The following is a 26,793-nucleotide window of genomic DNA, read 5'->3' as shown; positions in this document are numbered from 1 at the left end:
GGCAAAGGTCTGGCAGATGGAGTACAATGTTGGTAAATGTGAGGTCTTCCATTTTGGTTGGAGTAACAGCAAAATAGACTATTACTTAAATGGTTAAAAATTGCAGCATGATGCTGTGCAGAGGGACTTGGCTGTCCTTGTGCTTGTATCACAAAAATTTGGTTTGCAGGTGCAGCAGGTAATTAAGAAGGCAAATGGAATTTTGTTCTTCATTGCTAGAGAAATGGAATTTAAAAAAAAGGGAATTTATGCTTCTGCTGTATACAGTTTTGGTCTCTTTACTTGAGAAAAGATGTACTGGCACTGGAGGGGGTGCAGAGGACATTCACTAGGTTGATTTTGGAGTTGAGAAGGTTGGCTTATGAGGACAGACTGAGTAGACTGGGGCTACACTCACTGGAATTTAGAATAATGAGGGGGGATCTTGTAGAAACATATAAAATTATGAAGGGAATAGATAAGATATTCCCTTAAGATATCATTGTAAGGAGGTTGTTTCGACTGGGGAGTAAAACCAGAACCAGGTGGCATAGTCTCAAAATAAGGGGGAGCAGATTTAGGACTTGGTTGAGGGGGAACTTCTTCACCTAGAGGGTTGTGAATACCCTGCCCAGTGAAGCAGTTGAGCGTACCTTGTTGAATGTTTTTAAGGCAAAGATAGATTTTTAAACAGTAAAGGAGTTAAGGGTTGTGGTGAGCAGGGTGGGTAAGGGGAACTGAGTCCATGCAAAGATCACCCATGATCTTATTGAATGGTGGAGCAGGTTTGAGGGGCCAAATGGCCTACTCCTGCTTCTTGTTCTTTTGTTCTTATGTGCTGATCAATATTCCCTTCATTGAATTGAAGATTTGTTTGCTGGGTTACCGGTGCCAGAAATTCAGCAAGCTTGATCTTTCACAAGCATACTCACAGATGCTTGTATCCACTGAAATGCTCACCGTTGTTACTTGTAAACGTCTTTTTCATGATAGAAGATTGTCTTTTGGAATAACACCTATACCAGCCCTATTCCAAAGATCAGTGGAATTTCTCATATACAGTGCTACTTGAGTGATATCTTAATATCAGGTCCAGTGAACAAGAGCACTTGAATAAGTTAGAAACAATGTTGGAATGTCTTCAAGCATGTGGTTTGCACATCAAGAAAGTTGTGACTTTTTACAGACATCAGTCCAGCATTTGGGTCATGTTATTGATAGTAAAGGCCTACAGAAAACACTATTTTAGAATTGCCACATCCAATGCATCTGTTACATTTGGGATCCTTTCCAGGATTAATAAATTATTATGGCAAATTTACTTCCAACTTAGGTACTTTACTTTTTATTACATTTCAAAATTTACTATGTGTGAAAAAGTCATGGAACTGGACAACAGAATGTAAGAAACCATACAAACTGTCAAAGTTGCTTCGCAGAAGTCTGAAGTATTGATTCATTTTAATCCAAATACCATTAATGCTTGCTTGCGATGGTTTACCCAATGAAGTAGAGAGCAATAATTTCACATATTATGCCTTTGGGAGAAGAACGACCATTAGCTTTTGCTGCACATGTTCTGACTAGTGCTGAATCTAACAGTGCTCAGATAGGAAAAGAAGCATCAAATATAATTTTGGCGTACAAAAGTTTCATCACTATTTATGTGGTTATTATTTCATATTATTGACTGATCATCGACCCTGAACCATATAAAGGCATACCATTGTTAGCTGCTAGCCGATTGAAAAGATGGTCACTGATCTTATCTGCTTACTCATACAATATAAAGTGTCATCAGTCAGAGTGCCACGCCAATGCTAGTGCATTATTATGTTTGCCTTTACCTTTTGAGCAGATATCACCAAATAGTTTTGCTAATATTTTTTATTTTTTGCAAGTAGACCATCTGCTTGTTACAGCTTCTCAAGTTCAGAGACATATCAGAAATGATCCTGTGGTGGGGAAGGTCCAGCCTTATGGTTTTGTACCTGAACGCTCAGAACATTCAAAATAAAATGATTGAATTAGTTGTGCAGATAGATGTAAAAGGATATGATATTGTTGGGACTATGCAGACATGGCTCGAAGGGTGACCAAAGATGGGAACAAAACATTTAGGGCTATTAAGTGTTTAGAAAGAACAGATAAATAGGAAAAAGTGGTGGAGTTATATTGTTGATTAAAAAAGATCTTGACACAATATTAGGGAAAATTATTAACACAGATGATGTCAAATCTATGGGTCAAGTTAAACACCAAAGGGCAAAAAGCATTCATTGAGGGTGGTATACAGACCACCAAACTGTAGTCGTAAAATTGGGAATTGCATTAGGCAGGAAATCAGAGACGCATGTGATAAAGGAAATCAGTCAATGCTGGTGATTTTAATCTGCATATAGATTAGGTGAATCTAATTAGTCACAGTCCAATAGATGAGGAATTTATGGAGTGTATTTCTGGGATGGTTCTCCAGATCCTTGCCGCCGCCCATCCTACATGACCTGGATGTTTGTCGTCATCCTGCTCCTCTTCCACATCCTCCTCAGCCACCTTCTCCCCGGTGATATCCGGCTGGTCGCCCTCCACTTCCTCCTCCTTCAAAAAATCTCCAAATTGCTATGCCAGGTTGTGTAGCACAAAGCAGACAACCGTTATGTGGGACACTTTCACGGGGTTATACTGCAGGGCCCCACCAGAGTGGTCCAAGCACCGGAACCACATCTTGAGGAGTCCGATGTTCCGGTCAATGTTTGACCAGGTGGCTGCATGGACCCCATTATAATGGGTCGCTGCCTCAGTCATTGACATCCTCACTGGCTTCATCAGCCAAATTCTCAGGGTATCCCATGTCCTCCATGAGCCATCCCTACAGCCTGGGCAGTTCCTTGAAGATTTTGTGGATTTTGGAGCTCCTCATTATAAAGCCATCTTGTACGCTTCTAGGTGTCAGGCACACACGTGCATGATATGCATATGGCACCCATGAGCTGCATATTGAGTGAATGGAGCTTTTCTGTTGATGAACTGCTGGGAGTTCTGGTTCGAGGAGCACAGGACAACGTCTGCAGCCATTGGCACCCCTTGCACATTGGATATCTCTGCAATGGCGGCAAATCCTGTCATCTGGGCTTCCTGCTGGGCCTGGCCCAGGTCAAAAGTGATGTACTCCTTAGCCTGGCTGTACAGTGCTACTGTCACCTCTCTCACATACTTGTGGACCGAGAACTGCAAGTTGCCACAGAGGTAACCCGTTGGCATCCTGGAAGGTGCCGGTGGCTGCCGTGACCTTCACCACCACCAGGAGCGGGTGTCCCCCTGTGCCCCGAGGTGCCAAGTCCTACAGCAGATGACACAGATGCCACACTATTTCCTTGTGGAGTCAGAGCCCGCAGCAGCACAAGCTGTCTGACAGCTCTTTGAGCATGTGCAGAACTTTCTGGATCTTGAGATGCTCACTTTCCTGGCCCCTCCACGTGGGTTGATTGGGGCCGGCTCCTACCTCTGGTGGCCATCTCCCTCTCCTGCTGCAGCCTGGGGTCTTGGCTGCCTTTGCTGTTTCACACAATTCGTCCCTCCTCCACAGCAGCACAAGCAGACACAAGAATCATTGCTACAACGATTGGCTCCATATGGTGCACCATTCTCAAGTCTGGAAAGGGGGATGTGGTTTTGATTGTGGGAAGGGGGGGGAAGATATTGAGCGAGTCAATCGGGTCTCCAATCAGTCACTCCCATCAGCCCACAGCCCCCCTCCACTACACCTCAATCACACGCTCCACCCCATCCGCACACAGCCTTAATCATTACTGGCCCCAGCCAGTGCTTTCTCACTGGACTCAAGGGAAGCAGCACTGTCACAATGCTGCAGCATCCCCGAACTCCTTAACTCCTAACTTCCCCGATGAGTGCCCGACTTAAAGCTTTGGCAACATATCTGTCTTTTCAGCAAACAAAATGGAAGTTCTGTGGTAGGGTGGAAAGCAAGCGAGATTAAATGACTAAAGGTCCCATAATACAAAACTAAAGGGAGTGGTCATGGAAGAAGTAATGAAACAGACATATGACTAGAAGAGGTGTAAATGTCGATATGGCAGCCATCCAAATACAAATTAAAAGGTTTAATCAAGGAATGAGGAAAAAATGGTCCTGCAAAAACAGCTGAATCAAAATGAGGGACAGAGGTTATGATCTAAAATTATTGACCTCGATGTTGAGTGTAAAAAAAAAACGATTAAAAGATGAGGTGCTTTCCTCAAGCTTATATTGATATTCACTGGAACACTGCAGCAGAGTACAGACATAAAGGTCAGAATGGGATTAATGTAAAGAATTAAAATGCTGGCAACTGCAAACTCACATCCTGAGTAGATGTGTTCCGCAAAATGGTGAAAGTTGAGGGTAAAGGAAACCCTATCGTGGTTTTAGGAGGGAGGGGAAGGAATGAGAGCAGAAATGTGTGAAATAGAATGGATAAGGGTTGAGGCCCTGTCAACCATGGTGGAGGAAATCCTCAATTCAGGATAAAGGAAGATATATTAAAAGGATTTATCTGGAAGATTGCATTATCTGAACAGATGCAATCGAAATGGAGAAACTTGGAGAATAGAATAGAGTCCTTAACTCAATGTTATGCGATGTTTCTTCCAGCTAATTTGTTCCTATATCTTCATGCCGATTGCGTTCATAATGGGAGTAGACTGGAATGACAGCTTCATGGTTGCTGAGCTCCTTGGAGTGAAAACTTTCTTCAATGAATTTGTAGCTTATAGGAGATTATCTGTGCTGATTGCCAGAAGAGCTGAAGGCAAACTTGAGTATGTTGATGGTATAAAGCAATACTTGTCAGTAAGTAAATATAGTTATTTCTGCATGATATTGTACTAATAAAAGCATAATCATACTTTTGTTTAACTAACCAGGACATTATTCTTGTTCTTCACACAAGATCTGCAATTTTTAACTAGCATAGAACTATAATACGCTTAGGGGTCAATCCTTGTTTCCTTAGCAGTAAATTAATCAATTACAAAGCAAATTAAAATTGTCCTAATGCTGAATTAACAACCAGGGTCAGGGCTACGTCTTTATAATGGTTATATCAAAGTAGAGAGCTATAATTCCTCGAAATGAAGTAGGAAAGATTGCCAAACTACATTAGTTATTTTCTCAAGTTTGAAACTCCGCATAAAGTCACATATCTAGTTAGTAAAATAGGGCAAGGCAGACTACTTCCAGTTTAATATAATGTGTCTCTCCAACAGTGTTGAAATCGTGAGTGCATCGGTCTGAATTTTGTAAGATGAATGCCATTTTGCTCCACGCCAAAGAATGCCATAATTGAAGGTTCAATGTTACTAGTAAAAAATGAGATGTGTAATGGAAAAGCTATTTTGTCCAAGACAAAGCCACTTTAGCACACGACCAGTACATATGAATAACTTCCACTAGATGGATAAATGTAAGAGTTTAAAGTGTAGCAAGTCTTGTCTTGCACATGCAGATGAAGAATAGACAAGAATAGACTTCCAGTTATCCTCTGATAAATCTGAATCAAAATCTTGTTCCCAAAGAGTTTTTAAGATAGAAAGCAAAGGACAATGTAGTGAAAAGATTAGAGAATATCATTTGAAAATGAATCCCAAAACAAAAGGATTTAGTTCCAATATATCGACTGGTAATTTAGGGGTTCAATAAAGAAAACTGAATGGCAATATTTCATAGTTCACTGTTTTAGTGATAAATCTTTTCCCCAAATAGTGTGTTCTGGTTTGCAAATTAAAATCCATTTTGCTCTTTATGAATAAATTCAAATACAGCATTACAAGAAAATCCTGGCTTTTTTGCAGAATTAAATATTTAATTTGTTTTTCCTTTGGCTTTTTTATAGATCCGTTCTGAAACTATTGTTACTTATGCCCTATGTGGATTTGCTAACTTTGGTTCCATTGGTATTGTGATAGGAGGACTGAGTAAGTTTTTATTTGCTGTTTATGTGTACTTACAGAAACATATGTGCTTTGAAGCACACTGTTTGCCAACTCTGGGAGATGCACATGCATTCCTAGTGTATGCACAAATCCCTGTTCAAGGCCGGCAATGCGCATCTCCCACCACAACCTGACAGAAAAGTTGCCGGTTGCGATGGGAGAATCACGACCTCTGTTAGTACTTTCATAGGCTTGCATGTCTTGCCCATTAATGAACTAATTGAATCAAATTTTATGTTGCCGATGTGATTTTGTGTTTATTGCACAGGCAACATGGGCAGGTGGTAAACCCATTTTATACTTTCCAAAGGCGGGATGAAAAGGGCCAGGAATATTGGCTGTGTGAGTTGTTCAGACTTCAATGAGATTTGCTGCTGCTTTATTCCTTACCCTATTTTGTGGTTTCTTCTGAAGTATTTTCTTTGTTAACATTATTTTGAGTTTTGTCAATTCTTGGAATATTTCTACTGAGTGCATCCTTTGGTGCATGAGACAGTGCCATATGCATTTCAGCAGATGGGGATTGCATACTGCACTGGGGGAACCTACACTGAAGTGGAAGTGCCCACCAACACAGTTTGAAAGGAGAGGAGCTCGAGCAGGCAGCACTACAGAGAAAGACCTGTGGGAGGCGGGAGGGAAACATTCACAGGCAGTACAGGGCAGCAAGTAGAGCAAAGCATTAAAGATGCCATTATCCTGCTGCCAGAGTATACAGGCAGTGATCCAGCTATCTCAACATGTCTGAGATCCAGTGGCACATCTCTTTGGAGACACTGTCACATCAGTATGCTGGATGAATGGGCTGGCCTCACCTCAAACAGTGGGTAGGCACCCAATGCTAGTGGCTCTGAAAATTATAGTAGCCCTCAATAGTTTTGCATACAGATCTTCCCAAGGATCAGTGGGTGATCTGTATCGACTGTCCCAATCATCTGCTCACAGTTGCATCAAGCTGGTCACTCATACTCTCTTCCGATGGGTCATCACATTCATTCATTATTGGATAATAAAGCCAGCCAAAGTGAGCAAGGCAGAAACTTCACTGTTATCGCCTCATGAGTTCACTGCCAGTGTATGGACTTTTAGGACTGAACGTAGACTCAGAAATCCATGATTGATTTCTTAGGATTGCTTCTCCATAGGAGGCACCATTCTCTCATTGGGGGAAGTTGCGAATTCGGTGCTCAGGATTAACACTTTGCATGGACTCCTCCATGTCTTTTGTGACTCTGAATCTTACACTGCTACGAATGATGGCCATGCCTCATGACATTCCCCACACTGCAACATGCCAATTTGGTATTCACTATTACTGAGCACAGAAGTTCATTAAAACTTATAAGATCTGCACATGATTAATGTTCTTTTAGACATTTGCAAACAATTTAACCTATCCTCCCTCCTTGTAACTTATTTCATGTGTGTGTGAACTCTTGGATGCATATGTGAGTTTGAGTGCTTTTTATTATTTTTAGTTGTCGGGTTTTATGAAACTCACAAAGAAACCTGCCTCTGTTTGTCTTTACAATCTCAGCAGTAGATAGTTAAATGCTTACCATACAGGCAAACAAATTATTTTAAAACAACTTGCAATCAACTGAGAAGCAGAAAGAAAGGGAAACTATTCTGCTATTCTCACCTGCCATAACAACATCTAGGAAACATTTCACTGAGTCTAACACCGATGAGTAGCCCTCATAAAACCTATCTCAATGAGAGAAAGATCTCAACAAGAGAAAGTTTTCATTGTGTGGAGTCATACCTAACATAAAGAAAGATGTTTGTGCTTATCGGAGATCAAATCTCTTAGCCCTAGGACAGTGCCCAGGCCAATCATCTCCTGCTGCTCTATTAATAACCTTCTGTTCATCGTAATAATAATCTGTGCTCCATCATAAAGTCAGAAATGAGGATGTTCATCAATGATTGCACACCTTTTAGTTCCATTCATATTTCTTCAAATAATAAAGCAGTTCGTGCACACACACATGTAGAAAGTCTAGGACTATATTCAAACTTGGGCTGCTAAGTGACTTGTAAGAAGATGACACACGTGTGCCAGTGATATGATCCTGGCTGATGTTCCTAATGGACAAATCAGATCCCAGGGTGCAACAGGCTTGATAGATCCTAACTATTTTTTGTTTAGATACATGGATGCCAGCTCCTGAACAGTGACAGGACTGCTGATTAACTTTTGGCAAAAGACTAAAACAAGAAAGGATGAACTACATTACACTACTCAACCTCAACTATACCTTTACAGAGATATACAGATTTTTAAGGATATCACAAGTTAGAAAAACTGCATTTGATACTCTAATGTTCACAGAAAGTACACAGTCCATGTTTGTCCACAGTTTGTATTCAGAACACTACACTCTGAAATCAAGTGACAGATTCCATCCAACTAATCTTACTGGAACTCCGTCTTCCACATGAAATTTTCCAATCTGTACCCTCAAAGAATACTCCTTGGAATCTCCTCCCAAAGTGTGCTTTCTCTTGGATATCTTCACCAAAGATCCTCCTCCACGGTTCCCTCTCATTCTGGTATTCCCCTGTCCTGGATTGCTATGTGTTTTTCACACCACCTCTCAGGCCCCCAGATGCAGTAAGGGGTCAGCAAACTACTGATCACTTTGTATCTCTAGCTTTTTCCAAGCTATTCCCTTTACCTCTGCTTCCTTTAACTTTGCTTTTTAACTTGGAGTCTTTCCTTGCTCCTCATCCTTAACTTCACTGAACCTTTTACCCAGATTCCTGTTTTTTGTTCCTTTGACTTCAGTCTGCTTGGAAGTCTATTCTATATGATTCCCTCGTTCCTGGATTTCCAGTTCTTTGGCCTGAGACCTGCTCTCTCCTTGCTTCGAGGTTATCCTGTTCCAACTGCATTGATCTTCTCTTAGCTGAATTAATTGGTTCTGTTTCTCTATGAGGCCCCTTGTTTCTTGGCAACAGGCCCGTTTTTTTATACCCTGTGATTGCTTTAAGGTTGTAAAACCTCAATATAATGCAGGCATCTAATCTGGCGCGCATAGAGGAAATTTTTAAAAAAAGAAACCAAAACAAAGTTCTTAACTCTTTCTAAACACATAAATATAGAAACACCAATTCAGCTCACCTAAGCTACATCTATTTCCTAATAACTAGACAGTAACCATCAGTTTCAACAGTTGTTCATTGGCTCAGCACTCTTGCCTTTGAGTTACAAAGTATGGAGTTCATGTTCCACTTCAGGACACTAATTGTAGTACTATGGGAGCATTTTATTATGAGAGGTGTTGTTTGTGTACTGCAACTTGATGATAGAAGTTGGGGTGGTCTTGGTTGTGGCTTGGAGATATCAAATTCTCCTCTTGTTCAGGAGGTTATCTCCACTTTGACAGCGAGCTTCAGGGTGATGGGGTGCAGTGTTGTTGCTTGGAAGATGGAGAAGAGTGTTTGTGCAATGGCACAGCTCTGTTTGACCCCAGTTTGTACACATATTAGGTCTATGATGGTTCCATTGGTGAGGATCACAGTTTGCATGTCATCATGGAGCAGGCAGAGAATGGTGATGAATTTCTGTGGGTTGCCAAATTTGAGGACGATATTCCACAGTCCTTCATAATGTCATGCGTCAAAGGCCTTTGCGAGATTGAAGAAGGCCAGGTACAGAGGTTGATGCACTTTTCCTGGACTTGTTGCTATTCTGTCAACCTGTCGGACTATATGTATATATATACCCAGGTCCCTCGGCTCTTGTACCTGGGACATTTCCATGATACGTTTTTCATCCCACTGCCCCTGAGATGCCTCAATGTCAGGAAGGGGGGGATCAGAAGGTATAGCCAAAGCTGCTGTCTCCTCTATGGAAGGCCCCAGCATGGGCTGCAGCCCTTCCTCCTCCCTTGGGGTTCTTATGGACCTCTAGGCCACTCCATGGGATGCTGGTCCTTCTGCAGTGAGCTCCAGAAGCTCCGGCATCACCTGGCCCTGCCAGTTCTGGAGGACCACCTGCGTTCTAGACATGGTGGTCGAGCCCTATGTGCTCATGCTCTGAGTTGGGGGCCTCCTGTCAATGGCAGCAGCAGGTGCCCCCTGAGATTGGGCCATGCTCTGCAGCCCCTCAGCTATGACCCTTTGTGACTGGGCCATGTTCTCAAGGGCTGCTGCCAAAGCTCGCTATGTCTCAACACTGTCCCATTAGGTTTCCTGCAAGCTCTCAAGCCTCTCAGCCATGGAATCTCCAGAAGCCTGTTGAGGTTTTCAGCTGTGGCCTGCTGTGACTCAGCCGCAGCCCTCTAGGACTCTGCTGTGGACTGCTGTGACTTGGCCATTGCTTGGAACCTACCATTCATGGTGAGGATTCCCTGCCCCAGGTTCTCCATTGTGGATGCCACCCTTGCAGTGTTGGCCTGGGAACCATGCAAGACACGCAATAACTGATCCCACCTGAAAGATTTGGGACTTCTCCAAACAGCATCGCAGTCAGTCAGTGTTGCCATCAGTCCCTCCTGCATTCCCTGGCAATGTTGCTGCATCGCCAGCATCTGTGGGACAAGTGATCACAGAGGTCCGGCATGTAGTCAGGGGCCAGGTGAGTCCTCACCTCTGGCACGTGGGAGCGTGCCAGAGGCATCAGATGGGCATTCCTTCCTCCACCCGATGTACATCAGCTGATATGTTATGCACACCAGAGTGTCCAGAAGCCTCGCCATTAACTTGACCCACCAGTGTAAGAGTCTGTGGGATGGTGATTTGCGAGGTGGAAGCTGACGCCAAAGTGGTGCCGCCCCGGACGTCCCTTCACCTTCTTTCTCCGAGGAGTCTTCCGAGTTGTCTGGGGTAGGATAGGTGGGAACTGCGGTGGGGCTGCAATGCCAGATGGATAAGGCACATCTGAGTCCCTTTCTGCAACACAGGACACAAGGTTAAGTACAAAGGAAGGAGAGGAATCTGGAATGCAGGCAACTTACTTGACATTTCTCTATTGAACAAAGAACAAAGATAATTACAGCATAGGAAAAGGCCCTTCGGCCCTACAAGCTTGTACTGACCATGCTGCCCACCTGAACTAAAACCTCCTACCCTTCTGGGTACCATATCCCTCGATTCCCATCATATTTATGTATTTGTCAAGACGGCCCTTAAAAGTTATTATCATATTACTATCATATCTGCTTTCACTATCTCCCCTGGCAGCGAGTTCCATGCACCCACCACCCTCCGTGTAAAAAAACTTGGCTTGTACATCGCCTTTAAGCCTTGCCCCTTGCACATTAAACCTATGCCCCCTAGTAATTGATTCAAATTGAGTGGCAGATTGACAGGTGCTCACTTCTAAACTCCAGCCCAACCATGCCATCTCTGATAGTCCGGATGTCCTCCTCTCCCACAAGCTCCAGTGCCCACTCCTCAAAGAGGGTGAGGACTTGGAGGTCAGGCTCACCATCCCCTGTCTTCGCCCTCTCCTGGCGGCTGTGAGCATTCTTCTCCTAGTACTAAATTATGTGTTTTATTGCAAAATGGGAAGCATCCTGCCTCCAAGTCAGTATCTCCAGATTTGATACCACTCTGGGACTTGATGGCTACGTATGTGTTCACCATGTGGCGAAGTTGATTATAAACTTGCAAACCTTCCAATTCACCTATGGCAAGCTGTAAGAGCAGCAGAGTATCTTCCTCAGCCAGAACCTGTAAAAGGCATCGGAAAATCACTGCAGTACTTTGCCAGACATAAACATGGATTAATGCATTAAAGTCAATGATTGCCAAAACCCTCCCAGGACATGGAACTCAAAGAGAATGAGCAGTAATACATTGTGAAATGGATTGAATTTTAAAGTATTGATAAATATTTTAACATATTAGCTGGTAACCACTGACAGTAACTTCAGACTTGTTTGATCAACCCATAATATAACTTTTTTTTATATTTTATATTGTTTGCAGACCAAGAATAAAAGCTGTGTGTATGCTCGCCTTACACTGACCTAATTATTGTAAATATACATATCTCAGTCATATCAATTTATATATATATCAATTTATATGTTTATCATTTTGACTTTCTTTACAGCATCTTTGGCTCCGTCAAGATTGCATGACATAGCAGGTGTTAGTGTGAGAGCTCTCATCTCTGGTACAGTCGCTAGTTTCTTGACCGCCTGCGTAGCAGGTATGATTTTCATATTACTACTAAAACATAACTATCTGTAGAAGGATAAGGAATGGTATCCACTATTAGCTCATTTAATCTCAGTACTATTTTGTGCCCAAATTGGTTAAAGTGCCAGCTGTTAACAGTGGAGGAAACTGGGCATCTGGGATCTGAGTGAACAAGGCAAGTAACTACCCATCTACTTTACCAATCAGATTTTACTTTGATAGTGAATGATATGATTGTGAAATTAACAAAGGAATGACCGAGAAAGGTGAATTAAAGTGAATTCAATGCCAAATCAGGTACAGAAAATAATAAGAGCAAAATAAAAATGATACGAAGGGAAAGAAAGAAGAAGTAAAGAAAGTTTATATTTAAAAAATGTTTTAGATATGCCAGCCACTCTCCAAGGTGGAATTTTCTCCCAGTAAATTTGTCCCAGTAAGTTCTGCTTCTGACAATCAACACTTGTTAGAGCATGAAATGGCACCGGCCCTGCTGGAGTTGGTAGAGACAACTCCAATAGTTTCCTGGAACAGTACGTGTTGGCATCAACTAAGGATAAAACCTGTCTTAGGTATAGCAGTGTATAATGAAACAGTTTTCATTAGAAACTTACAGTTCCTCTGAGACAAAGTTATCATTTACAATTGAATTCCATATTAAGTTTTAAAACAAAAAAATTCCTGGTCCCAAACAAAAATTTTAAAGTTAAACAAAGCCAACTAAATAAGTGTGAGAGAAGAGCTAGCTAAGGTGGATTGGATAAACAGATTAAAAGTATGTTGGTAAATAAACAGTAAAGTGCTAGACAGAAGATGAATAATCGACATAAGGACTCACGGAGTTGGGAGTAATCTTTAAGCATCAATGGAGGATTAGTTAATGGACCGGTAACAGACAACAGGGATAAATAGGCAGGGTGTAACTAGTGGAGTGCCCATAAGGTTCAGTGCTGGTACCTCAGCTGTTTGCTGAGAAGAGTAACATATCTAGGTTTGCTGATGGCATAAAATTAGGCAGGAATTTAAACTGTGGGGAGGTCACAAAAAAAGCTACAAAGAGAATGGAAAGTGAATAACAGGTGACACATGGTAGGTAGACTAAGTGGTGACTGTAAATAGTAATAACCATGATTAATTAAGAGTAATAGCCATGTAAAAGATGAGAACACAGAGTGACAGTGAGTAGAGAGCAGTAACACAGCATGGTAGCAATGTAGAGTGACAACAGTGTATCAATTGAGAATATAAAACAGCAGCGGTGTAACTTGTGAGAACACAGTGGTGGAAGGGTAACGAGAGGGAATACAGCGTGATGGCACTGTAATGAGCAATAATACATAGTGATGGTGGTGTAATGAGTTGGAATAAAGAGTGACAGTGTAACAAGCAGGAACATGGAGCAGCAGCAGTGTAATGAATGGGAACACTAAGTAGTGTAAGTGTACTGAACAGGAACACAGAGCAGCAGCTGTGTACTGAGTGGGATCACAGAGTGCCAGCATTGTAACAAGCAGGAGTACAGAGTAGAAACACTGTAACAAGCAGGGACACAGAGTGATGACAGTATAAAGTGCAGGAAGACTGAGTGGTGGAAATGTAATGAGCAGGAATACAGAGTGATGGGAGTGTAACAAGCAGGAACACAGAGTGGTGGTAGTGTGAAGAGCGAGAGCACTAGTGGAATTGTAACAAACAGCGATATGGAGTGATGCCACTGTAAAGAATGGGAACACAGAGTGGTGCAAGTGTAACAAGCAGGAACACAGAGTGACGGCAGTGTAATGAGCTGGAACAGTGGTGGGACTATAATGAGCGGGGACACAGCTCAGTGGCATTGTAACAAGCAGGAGCAAAGAGCGACAGCAAAGTATTGAGGGGATATCATAGAAACCCTACAGTACAGAAAGAGGCCATTCGGCCCATCGAGTCTGCACTGACAACCATCCCACCGAGGCTCTACCCTCATATCCGTATGTATTTTACTTACTAATCCTCTAACCTATGCATCTACGGTCAATTTTAGCATGGTCAATCAACCTAACCCGCACATCTTTGGACTGTGGGAGAAAACCCACACAGACATGAGGAGAATGTGCAAACTCCACACAGACAGTGACCCAAGCTGGGAATTGAACCCAGGTCCCTGGAGCTGTGAAGCAGCAGTGCTAACCACTGTGCTACAGTGCCGCCCGGGATATATAAAGCAGCATCAGTGAAGTGAGTGACTGTACATGGTGGAGTAATTGTAACAAGCAGGAACACAGCGACTGCAGTGTAAGGAATGGGAATACAGTGGCAGTAGTGTAAGGAATGGGAACACAGAGTAGAAGCAGTGTAAAGAGTGATAACATAGAGGGGCAATAGAATAACAAATGAAAAGGCAAAGCGGCAGCAGCGTAACAAGGGGAAACACAACAGTAGCAGAATAAAAAACGGGGACACAGATTGGTAGCAGTAGCAAAGGGAATGCAGGGGTGGCAGTGTAAAGAGTGGGTATAGAACAGCACCAGTGAAACAAATGAGACTGCATTTGGTGGCAGTCTAACACTGCTCTGGCAGTGTAAAGAGCAGGAACACAGCATGCGCAGTGTAACATGTGGCAACACAGCATGGTGACATTGCAATGAGCAGAAAAACAGAGCAGTGGCAATGTCATGAATTTAAACACAGAGCAGCAGAAGTGTAGTGAGTGGAAACACATAACAACAGCTATGTATTGAGCGGGATCACAGAGTGACAGTACTGTAACAAGTGGAAACACAATGTGAGCAGTGTAATGAGCGGGAAGACAGATTGGTGGCAGTAACAAACAGGAACACAATAGTGGCAGTTCAACGAGCAGGAACACAGCTGCAGTGGTGTAATAAGCAGGAACAGAGTGACGAAGTGCAATGAGCAGTGTGATCTTTGTGTACCTTTAAGAGTTTTTTTTTAAATTCATGCTCACAGCTTTAATGTCATTGTTGGGAGGAGAAAAAACTGTGGACGGGTCATGTAACAGGGATTCATTTTCAGTTTCTGTTTGAAGTTGCAGGTTTGTGTTTTTGAAGGGACAGCAAGCTAAAAAGAACTGCTTTCCCCCGGTCCCTTTATTTTTTCTTTGGAAATTCCCTTATTTTCATGAATGTTAAAAATCTGTTCTTGTTGGGGCTGGACCAGATTCTCTCTGGTGCTTTGGGAAGCCGCCTTGTCTTTAAACAGTTCGAAGTCTCAAGAGCATTAAACTGCAGAATTCAACTATCGGCCTCAATCCCATTATCAGTGAGCGGTAGACTTTGCTGTATTGAATCTGTTTAAAGGGTTTTGTCTATGGCAAGAATTTTTGTTTGATTGGAACACATTAGATATCTTTGTTAAGGGTTATATACGATAGTGGTTGTTTTGTTTCTTGTTTGTTATTGATAAAAGTTTTTGCTAATTTTCTCACATTTAATAATCTTAAATAAACTTTGTTTGCTAAAAGCTCCTTCGTGGGTCACTTGAATCATACCTGAACTGAAACATCTCATGCCTATCCTAGCCAAATTCAAGATGTGAAACTTATGTCAAAGGTGGGCTTCATAAAACACTTTGGAATTTATGATTTGAACCATAACAGCAGGGACACAAAGTGCTAGCAGAGTTACAAGTGGGAAGATAGAATGATGGCAATACCAATGGAAACACAGAATGGTGCTGGTGTATTTCGCAGGAACACAGAGAATAAGGATGGGAACACACAGCAATACTGGCAGTATGAGCAGGATCACAGACCAATGACGGTGTACTGAGCAGAAACATAGACCGCAGTGCAAGAATACTAAGCATTGGCAGTTAAACAAATGAAAATACAGACTGGTTGCACTCTAACCAGTGAGAACACAGAGCAGGAACAGTGTAACAAATGAGAATACAAGGTGGCAACAATGTACACAAAAGGGTATATGGAGTGGTGGCAGTGTAAAGAGTGGGAAAGCACAGTGGCAGTAATAACATAGAGCAGCAGCAATGCAACAAGCAGAAATACAGAGTGGCAGCAGTGTAATGTATGGAAATGAGCAGGAACAGTGAGGATTGGCATTGCAAGAAGCAGGAATGCAGCAGCAATGTAACGAACAGGAGCCTAATAGTGGCAGTGTAACTAGTGGGAACACAGATTCATAGTAGCAACAGCATTAAGTCAGAGTGGCAGCAGTGCAAAGAGTGGGAACACAAGCGGTGAGAGTGTAATGAGTGCAAACACAGAGCTTCAGCAGCATAACATATGGAAACAAAATAGAGCAACAGTGCAAAGTGCAGAAACAGAGAAGAATACAGCAGCAGCACTGTAACAAACAGGAACATGAGAGATGACATTATAAAAAGTGGGAACATAGATTTGTGGCAGTAACCAGCATTAATGCAGAGCGGTAGCAGTGTAGAGTGGGAACACAAAGCAGTGACAACGTAAAGAGAAGGAACACGGAATAATGAGTGTGCAAAGATTGGAAAGAAAGCACAAAGGCAGTGCAAAGAGCACGAGCAGAAAAGGATGGCATTTTAAGAAACAGGAACACAGCAGCAGTCTAACAAGCAGGAACACTGAGCGGTGGAAGTATAATGAGTAGCAGCACTGCGCCAAGACATTGTACTAAGCAGGAACACATCCAATGGCAATGTAATGAGTGGGAACATAGAGTGGCATATTTGTAACGAGCAGGAACACAGTGACAGCAGCAACCAGTGGGAACCCAGATTAGTTGAGTTGCAGTAACGAACAGCAACAAGAGTGGTGACAGCGTAATGTGTGGGAACACAGCAGCAGCATTGTATCGAATGAGAACACAGATTGTGATGACCAGTGTAATGACCAGGAATACAAAATGGGGGTAGTTTAACAACACAGCGTGGTGGCAGTAACCAGCAGGAACACAGCGCAGCGGCAGTAACCAGCAGGAACACAGCACAGCGGCAGTAACCAGCAGGAACACAGCGCAGCGGCTGTAACCAACAGGAACACAGCACAGCAGCAGTAACCAGCAGGAACACAGCGCAGCGGCTGTAACCAGCAGGAACACAGCACAGCGGCAGTACAATCAGTGAGAACATAGACCAGCAGTATAATAAGCAGTAACACAGAACAGAGAAAGATTAACGAGTGGAAACATAGACAGGCAGCAGTGTAATGAGCTGGAACATGGAGCGGCAGCAAGTAACATTTAGGAGCACAGTGATTATGGCAGAGTAATGAGCAGGAACACTATGATGGCAATGTAACAGGCAGAACAAAGAACCATGGCAGTGTTATGGGAGGGAACACTGAGCGGTGGCAGTGGGAGCATCGAGCAGCACTATAACAAGTGGGAACACAGTGCAGTGTAAGTATAACAAGTGGGAACACAGAATGACAGCAGTGTACTGAGTGGGAGCACAGAACCTAGAGTAATGAGCAAGAAGTCAGTGCAGCCACATTGTAATGAATAGGAATACAGAACGGTGCCAGTAACAAGTGAGAATACAGCGGTCGCAGTATAACGTGTAGGAAAACAGAGTGGTAGCAGCTAAAGAACAAAGAACAACACAGCACAGGAAACAGGCCCTTCAGCCCTACAAGCCTGCGCCACCCATTTTAACACTCAGTGAGTGCCTCATTCCAATCCTTCTTCTGCCTATGACTTTTGTCTACGCCTCTTGGACTCGACAATAAAGGGGTGCAAATTTAGAGAATTATATGTGCACCAGATTAAGGGATGTCTAATTTAGTTCAATTTGTTAACACCAATCAGCCTAAAAGCACGTTTTTGGGGTGTGGGAGGAAACTGGAGCACCCGGAGAAAACCCACGCAAGCATGGGGAGAATGTGCAAACTCCTACACTCACTGACCCAAGTCGGAGATCCGACCCGGTCCCTATATCTGCACAGCAAACAGTGATAGTCACTGAGCTGTCATGTTGCCCGTCAGTTGGTCCAGTTTAAGCGTACACTAACGGCGTGAAGCACTAGGCAACTCTTGGAGTACTGTGTGCAGTTTTGGTCGCCGCACTTGCGCAAGGATATTTTGGCCTTAGAGGGAGTGCAGAGGAGGTTCACTAGGCTGATACCGGAGATGAGGGGGTTGAACTATGAAGAGAGGCTGAATAGACTGAGTTTGTACTCGGAGTTTAGAAGGATGAGGGGGGATCTTATAGAGACGTGTAAGATAATGGAAGGGATGGATAGAGTAGAGGTAGAGAGATTCTTCCCACTCAGAAAGGACAGCAGGACTAGAGGGCACAGCCTCAAGATAAGGGGGGGCAGTTTAAAACGGAGTTGAGGAGGAACTTCTTCACTCAAAGGGTGGTGAATCTCAGGAATTCTCTGCCCGTTGATGTGGTGGAGGCTACCTCGCTAAATTTATTTAAGACACGGGTAGATAGGTTTTTGATAGGCAAGGGAATTAAGGGTTATGGGGAGAAAGCGGGAAAGTGGAACTGAGCCACTTCAGATCAGCCATGATCTTGTTGAATGGCGGGGCAGGCTCGAAGGGCTAGATGGCCTACTCCTACTCCTATTTCTTATGTTCTTATGTAAACATGAGCCACCACATCCTTAGACAAGCAAAGGCACCTGTGACCCTGTTTGTTGCTCATCTCTATGTCTAAGTTTCAATTTCTGTAGATCTTTGTTATACTAAATATCATTGTGGAATTGGCACAGGGAGTTCCTGATGACGGCCTGTTGTCTCTTGATCTTTAGGGTGATATCTTCCCTGAATTGTGCCAATTGGTGATGAGTTCTTTGTCTTCTCATTCTAATTATAGGTTTTAAGAAGACAATGTTGTCTGTAGCTTACATTCTCTGCTCCTACTTGTATCTGAAGTGATATAATTGAGCAATCAATGGTAGATCACTTTGAACAATCTCCCTCCATATACAAAAGAGAAACCCAAGGGGCAATTCTCCCAAAAGTGCTGAATTGGTAGGAAAACTGGTCTAGTTCACGACTATCTTTTCAATGCAACTTCAGACCTGAATCTCCCCACTCTGTGCAATGCAGAGGTCACAATCATGAATATCATTTAACGCTCAGGGGGCAGGGCCTATTCACGCCAAAGATCCTGAAATCAGCAGGATGAATGGGAACCCGCACATTTCAGTAATCTCCCAGCAAAGACCTCCCAGCATCCAGATCACTCTCATCCAACCCCCACAGGACATTGCAGGCCTCATTGCTGGCACCTACAACCCCCCCCCACAGACAAACATTGCTGGCCTCATCATCGCTGGCCCCCACAAACATCGTTGGCCCACTCCCCCATATAGACATCGCTGGCCACCTCCCCCCTATACAGATAGTGCTGGCCCCCTCCCCCCTTCAGACATCACTGGCCCTCTCCCCTATACAGATATTGCTGCCCCCACAGACATCACTGGCCCCCTTCCCTATACAGACAGCACTGCCCCCTCTCTCCCCCCCACCCACACAGACATGGCTGCCCACTCACCCCATGCTCCCATGGGCCTGGATAATGCGGATACCCAATCCCTCCATTCCCTTGAACATACTGTCCTCACTGCTACCCTGCAGAGAACTTGCGTTATGCTGACATGCACAACCCCCAGCTTGCAAGCATTCCCTCTCTTGAATGGGAGCCTTGAGTATTGCACCCCACCCCAGATACAGCAGCTTATTGATTAGGAGCCCTGAGTATTGCACTCCCCCAGACACAGCAGCCTATTGAATGGCAGCCAATCAGCACCCTGAGGGATGCATGACATGCAACTGAATGCACCCTTCAAAATTTCTCACAAGTATTTGTTGCCAATGGGCTCTTAATGGCCACATTCACTGCACCTGCACTCCCCTAATAATCCAGAGCTGTATATAAGCTGCAGGAATGGACACAGCCAGTCACACCACAAAGATGCCTGTGTGCAAACCTGCATCCAGATTCACAGAGGCTGACCAGGGGCACCTGCTGGATGCCATGGAGGAGAATCTTCCGTGGCCAGGGCCCTCACCGAAGGGGTGCATCTGCCAAAGCGTTATGGAAGTAGTGAATGCCAGGAGCCAGGACTCTTGGGTGGTTCCTGCAGATTAGAAAACAGTAAATGTGACGCTGCTGTTTAAAAAAGGAATTGGAAAAGGCTGATAACTATAGGCCGGTTAGCTTAACTTCTGTAGTAGGGAAAATGCTTGAATCTATCATCAAGGGAGAAATAGCAAAACATCTGGATATAAATTGTCACATTGGTAAGATGCAGCATGGGTTCATGAAGGGAAGGTCATGGTTGACTAATTTGGTGGAATTCTTTGAGAACGTTACATGTGCAGTGGATAGTGGGCAATCTTTGGGTATGGTGTACCTGGATTTCCAGAAGGCATTTGACAAGGTGCTGCACCAAAGACTGCTCCGTAAGATAAAGGTGCACAGTGTTATGGGTAATGTATTAGCATGGATAGCGGATTGGTTAATTAACAGAAAACAAAGAGTGGCAGTAAATGGATATTTTTCTGGTTGGCGATCAGTGACTAGTGGTGTGCCACAGGGATCAGTGTTGGGACCGCAATTGTTCATAACTTACATAGATGATTTGGAGTTGGGGACTAACTGTAGTGTGTCAAAATTTGCATAAGACACTAAGGTGGGTGGAAGAGCAAAGTGTGCAGGGGATGCTGAAAGTCTGCAAAGGGATATATAGTCTAAGTGAGTGGCTGAGGGTCTGGCTGATGGAGTACAATGTTAGTAAATGTGAGGTCATCCATTTTGGTAGGAATAACAGTGAAATGGACTTATTTAAATGGTAAAAAAATTGCAGCATGCTGCTATGTAGAGGGACTTGGGTGTCCTTGTGCAAGAATCTTAAGGAGTTGGTTTGCAGGTGCAGCAGGTAATTAAGAAGGCAAATGGAATTTTGTCCTTCATTGCTAGAGGGATGGAGTTTAAAAACAGCGAGGTATGTTGCAGCTGTATAAAGTGCTTGTGAGGCCACACCTGGAGTACTGTGTACAATTTTGGTCTCCTTGAGAAAGGATATACTGGCACTAGAGGGGGTGCAGCAGAGATTCACTAGGTTGATTCCAGAATTGAGAGGGTTGGCTTATGAGGAAAGACTGAGTAGACGGGGGCTATACTCATTGGAATTCAGAAGAATGAGGGGATATCTTATAGAAACCTGTAAGATTATGAAGGCAATAGATAAGATAGAAGCAGGGAAGCAATTTCCACTGGCAGGTGAAATTAGAACTAGGGGGCATGGCCTCAAAATAAGGGGAAGCACATTTAGGACTGAGTTGAGGAGGAACTTCTTCACACAAATCTGGAATTCCCTGCCCAGTGAAACAGTTGAGGCTACTTCATTGAATGTTTTTAAGGCATGAAAGATACATTTTTGAACAGTAAAGGAATTAAGGGTTATGGTGAGCGGGCAGGTAAGTGGCGCTGAGTGTAAGAAAAGATCAGCCATGATCTTATTGAATAGCGGATCAGGCTCAAGGGGCCAGATTGCGTACTCCTGCTCCTAGTTCTTATGTTCTTATGCCACCATGCTCTGGCCTGCAGTGTCAGGAAAAATATGTACGACCTTCTTTGAGCAGCAAGGGTGAGTGAACATCCCAAATGGAACCTCACACATTCTTGGCATGGATCTCAAACCCTGCTTAGATATCTGAAGAGCATGCTACAAGTTACCCTTCCCCCAGGAACAGAATCTAACCCCACCTCTCAACGAGCATCCTTCAGTGGTGACCACTTTCCCATAACTGCCAGCATAACGTCCCTGACACTGGCATGCATTGCACACCATGCACTGCAATATAGTAATGCTTGCTATCCACATTATGTTCCCACAGGAATAGAACATTCATAATGTATGTGAGATGATACAGACTGGCAGTGGTGTGCTGACCTGCGGCAGCTGACCAGTATCAAGGAGCGTACCATGGAACTGGCAAAAGGGTAATGCACCTTCCTGATTGGTCACTAACAGCCAGGTTGGCATCCAGCATGCAAGTGAGCAGAAAAGAATCCTCAATGTAGGCCCTCCTCAAAGTAAGTTCAATGCTGCATTAAATGTTTTGCCTCCCTTCCCCTAATGTGAGTTCCTTATTGCAGCTCTGGACCCAGAGGAACTCGGCCCTTCAGGTATTGCCACCACCCCTGCTGCTCTGGAGCAAACTGCCCATGACCACCTGGATGACACCTCAAAGGGAGACACTGAGGAATCCTCCGAGGGCAGCACCACTGATGCAGCACCAGCATGTACCACACAATCCACCAACACAGAGACTATCACCACGTTGGATACCTTTAGTGTTGAGGCTTCTGAGTCACAAACTGGTGAGCACATCACAGACACTGACGCATATCAGATGGAGGGGGGCACATCCAAGGGCTTGGGCACACAGAGGTCTGCCGGAGTCCAGAAGTCAGCTGTCCCCAAGCCAGCCTCTGGGTGTGTTCCTCCGAAGGCTGGTGGAGATGCATCAGGAAATTCGGAGTTGTGGAAGGGCGTCAGCAATCATGCATGCTGCAAGGCTGTTTAGGGGAGTCCAACAGAATGCTGTTGCTAGAGGTGGTGCTGACACAGTGTGCAAACCAGGCCAAAACTGCAAAGGTGATCACCGCAGTGGAAAGTCTGGCTCAAGGGTCTGTCCTCATGCTTGGCAAGGTCCAAGCCATCCTGGAGACACAACGGGCCACGGACGAGTGTGTTTCCAGCATCCAGGAGTCACAGCATTCGATGGCCATGGATGTTGGGGGCATGTGGGAGACACTGTTGGCCTTGCTGGGACTCTCGCAGGTATTCTGAAGGCACAGCAGGCTGTGATTGTGAGCCACGACAACTTAGCCCAGGCTCAAAGGTCTGCTGCTGAGGGGCTCCAGAGCCTGGCTCACTCTCAATGCTGTAGCAGAGGGGCTCCAGACTGTGGCCCAGTGTCAGAGGGCCAGGGCTGAAGGATCGTAGATCAAGAGGAAGACGCACCTAGGCCTCCAGGACTGGCAGAGCTAGATGACGCTGGAGCTCAGTCCAGTTACCCTGGCGACTCATGGAGTGTTCCTAGGGCCTCCGGACATCCCTAGGGAGGAGGAAGGGCTTGAGCCCATGACAGGGCCTTCTACTTAGGAGATCCCGTATTCCTCCTTCCTCACACTGGGGCATCTCAGAGCCCGCAAGGTGAACAGGGTGGCACCGAAACAGTACCATCTGGAAGTCAGTCGAGACCCTCCATAGGGCTGAGTGGTCTCCATTGCCACCTGTCTGTTGTGCCTTGCGAAACTCAACCACATGTTAGAGTGCCTGCCCTACCTTCCCCAACATCCACCAGACCCTTGGTGCAAGAACCCCGCACCCCCCACCCCACCACCACCAATCTTATTTCTAAAAAACATGTCCCCAACCCTTTATAGCTACATGGGCTAGGGTGGCACTGAGCATCCGGAGTACAGGTAGGAGTCAGACTTGAGTGACACCAGTGGCAGGATCCCAGTGTGCACAAGAGCAAGTTTTCATCATCCTCCAGCCTTCAACCAAGACTTGCAACCATTGCCAATCCTGGCACATTAACGGGTTCAGATGTTTCTTGGGGATAGGGTGGTGGGATGACAGAGGCTGTGGAAGGGTGATATGGTGGTTTGAGGGCCCAGGTTGGTTTGTAAGGGGAATAGTGGCTGCACTTGTTCCTGTGGTGTGGTGGATGTGTGTTGATTTCAGCCCCCATCACTTCACAGCTCCAGCTAGGTGAAGTGGGCTGCAATGAATGTGTCCCTTGCTGGCCTTTCTTACTGGATACCTGCCTTCGCTGCCCGCCCTCTTTCCTCTGGCTCTTCATATGGCGGGACATCCACCTCACTCCTTTGCCACTCTTCCTCCTCCTCCTCCTCCTCCCCCTCTTCCTCCTGCTGCAGCTCGTCTCCCCACTGCTGGTTAATGTTGTGCAGAGTGCAGCGAACGATAATGATGCATGAAGCACGCACAGGGTCATATTGGAGGGCCACCCCCAAGAGGTCCAACCAGCGGAAGCACATGGTTCCACGATGGACCGGGTGGCTTCGTGGGCCTTAGTGTAGCGTGTCTCCGTCTTGGTTTCAGGTCTCCACATAGGCATCATCAGCCATGACCTTTCGCGGGTAACCCTTGTCACCCAGTAGCCATCTGGGAGCCTAAGCTGGTCTTCAAAGAGCTCAGGGTTGCCTGACTGCCTGAGCACAAAGCTGTTATGGACACTCCCTGGATGGTGTGCATCAACCTGCGTGATTGTCATTTGATGGTCGCAGACAATTTGGACATTCAGGGAGTGAAACCCCTTCCTTTTCATAAATTGCTACAGTCCTGCATGTGGGGCCCGCAAGACGCTGTGTCCCACCCACTGCTCCCTGGACTTTGGGAATCCCAGCAATGGAAGTGAAGCCAAGAGCCCAGGCCTCCAGCTGCGCATGGCCCACATTGAAATTTATGTAGTGCCCTGCCAGGGCATACAGGGCATCTGTGACCTGCTGCACACATCCATACATGGAGACCTAGGAGATCCCAACGAGGTCGCCACTGCGTGCCTGAAATGAGCCAGAGGCATAGAAATTCAGGGCAGCCATAACCTTCAAGTTAACAGGGAGCAGGTGGCAGTCCCTTCCCTGAGGTGCCAGGTGTGCAAGCATCTCACAAAAGTGTTGCACTGTGGTCTTGGAGAGTCGCAGCCGGCAATGGCACATCTCCAAGAGGGCCTTGAATCTATTGCGGGGCCTATACCTTCTTGGTCTCAGCACTCTCCACATTCTGTGCACCCTCTCGGGAGCCTGCTCCCCCACCTCCTGGCCTTCAATGGCAGTTCCCCGCCCTCCTTCCTGAGAGATTGGTAGTGGCTGCTCCTGCAGTAGGCTCTCCAAGCCCGCCACCTCCTGAGCTGCCTCCTCCTCCTCCTCCACCTCTGCTGTCACCATAATGGCCAGCTCGAAATCAAGCAAACTGAGATCCATTTGCACAATGGGGTTTGGAAAGGGCATAGAATGATGGATTATTATCATTGGCTGCATAAACCCAGCACCACTCCAATCCCTCACTTGGGCCAGTACCCCCACTAGGGAGTGCTGGCAACACCACACAATCCATGGTGCCATTCGTGACCCGATTAGTATGAGATTCCCATCATGACAAATGCTGGCACAGATTTGGCAGCTCGGTATGCAACCATGGGCAATACGCACTCTTGAGCCATTGCTATGTGTACAACTGCAGCATCTATTATAAGCATGTGTCGCTGATCTGTGTCACAAGGCAGGGACAGACTGCAAATCAGTGCCAGATGTGTGCCCAGTGACAGCAGATTCCATATCTCCTACCTCTGCACACTAGGAAGTCTTACAACACCAGGTTAAAGCTTATTTGGTAGCAAACGCCACTAGCTTTTAGAACGCTTGCTGCTCCTTCATCAGGTGAGTGGGAGATCTTTTCACAACCAGGGCATATAAAGGCACAAACTCAATTTACAGAATAATGATTGAAACCACACAACAATGCCACAGCAACCTCTGCAAGACGTGCCGGATCATCGACGCGGATGCCATCATCACACATGAGAACACCATCCACCAGGTACACAGTACATACTCTTGCAACTCGGCCAACGTTGTCTACCTGATACGCTACAGGAAAGGATGTCCCGAGACATGGTACATTGGGGAAACCATGCAGACTCTACGACAATGGATGAATGAACATCGCTCGATAATCACCAGGCAAGAATGTTCTCTTCCTGTTGGGGAACGTTTCAGTGGCCATGGGCATTCGGCTTCTGATCTTCAGATAAGCGTTCTCCAAGGCAGCCTTCACAACACACGGCAGTGCAGAGTCGCTGAGCAAAGACTGATAGCCAAGTTCCGCACACATAAGGACAGCCTCAACCGGGATCTTGGGTTCATGTCACACTATCTGTAACCCCCATGACTTGTCTGGACTTGCAAAATCTCACTAACTGTCTCATTTGGAGACAATACACATCTCTTTAACTTGTGCTTAATGCTCTCTGCACTTGCATTGTCTGTACCTTAAAGACTTGATTAGATGTAAAGACTCGCATTTCAATCATTATTCTGTAAATTGAGTTTGTGCCTTTATATGCCCTGTTTGTGAAAAGATCTCCCACTCACCTGACGAAGGAGCAGCAAGAGCCCCATAAGCTAGTGGTGTTTGCTACCAAATAAACCTGTCGGACTTTAACCTGGTGTTGTAAGACTACTTACTGTATTTACCCCAGTCCAACACCGACATCTCCAATCATGAACCTTTACACCCCAGCCTGGAACAGCAGCTGCTTCATCTGGTTGGACTTCAGTCAGCACGTGGTGCACTCCTCCCCCACCCCCGAAACCCAGCATTCAGTCAAATCCCTGACCACACTCCGCAGCAAGACAATGCCACTGCAAAATGCCCTGCAGGGGAAGGTTGAGCAGGACTCTTTGATGGTGCCTCCCACACTGAGCTACAGTGCTGTTCTGGAGGGGAAGAGTGAGAGGAACTCCTTGATAGTGCCTCCCACATTGAGCCACAGCGCTGCCCTGGAGGGGAAGGGTGAGCAGGACTTCTAGATGATGCCTCTCGCAATAAGCTACAGTGTTGTCCTGGAGGGGAGGGGTGAGCAGGCCACCTTGATGGGGCTCCCACAGTGAGCTATGGCACTGCCCTGGGTGGAAAGGGTGGGCAGGACTCCTTGATGGTGCCTCCCACACTAAGCTA

General features: G+C 45.2%; 1 protein-coding gene across 1 annotated transcript in view; it reads left to right on the top strand.

Moving 5' to 3' along the window:
• Positions 1–26,793, top strand: part of LOC145343538 (solute carrier family 28 member 3-like) — a 169,725-nt gene that overhangs the window by 128,330 nt on the left and 14,602 nt on the right. The window contains exons 11-13 of the mRNA XM_080189788.1: positions 4,630–4,827; positions 5,870–5,951; positions 12,037–12,135. Of these exons, the coding sequence (XP_080045914.1) occupies positions 4,630–4,827; positions 5,870–5,951; positions 12,037–12,135 (379 nt within the window). The remainder of the gene's footprint in view (positions 1–4,629; positions 4,828–5,869; positions 5,952–12,036; positions 12,136–26,793) is intronic.

Source organism: Carcharhinus amblyrhynchos, chromosome 5 (assembly GCF_965287045.1).
Source record: "Carcharhinus amblyrhynchos chromosome 5, sCarAmb.v2.hapA, whole genome shotgun sequence".
NCBI lineage: Eukaryota > Metazoa > Chordata > Chondrichthyes > Carcharhiniformes > Carcharhinidae > Carcharhinus > Carcharhinus amblyrhynchos.
The sequence above is the reverse complement of the archived record's forward strand: the minus strand, read 5'-3'. Positions and strand labels throughout refer to the sequence as shown.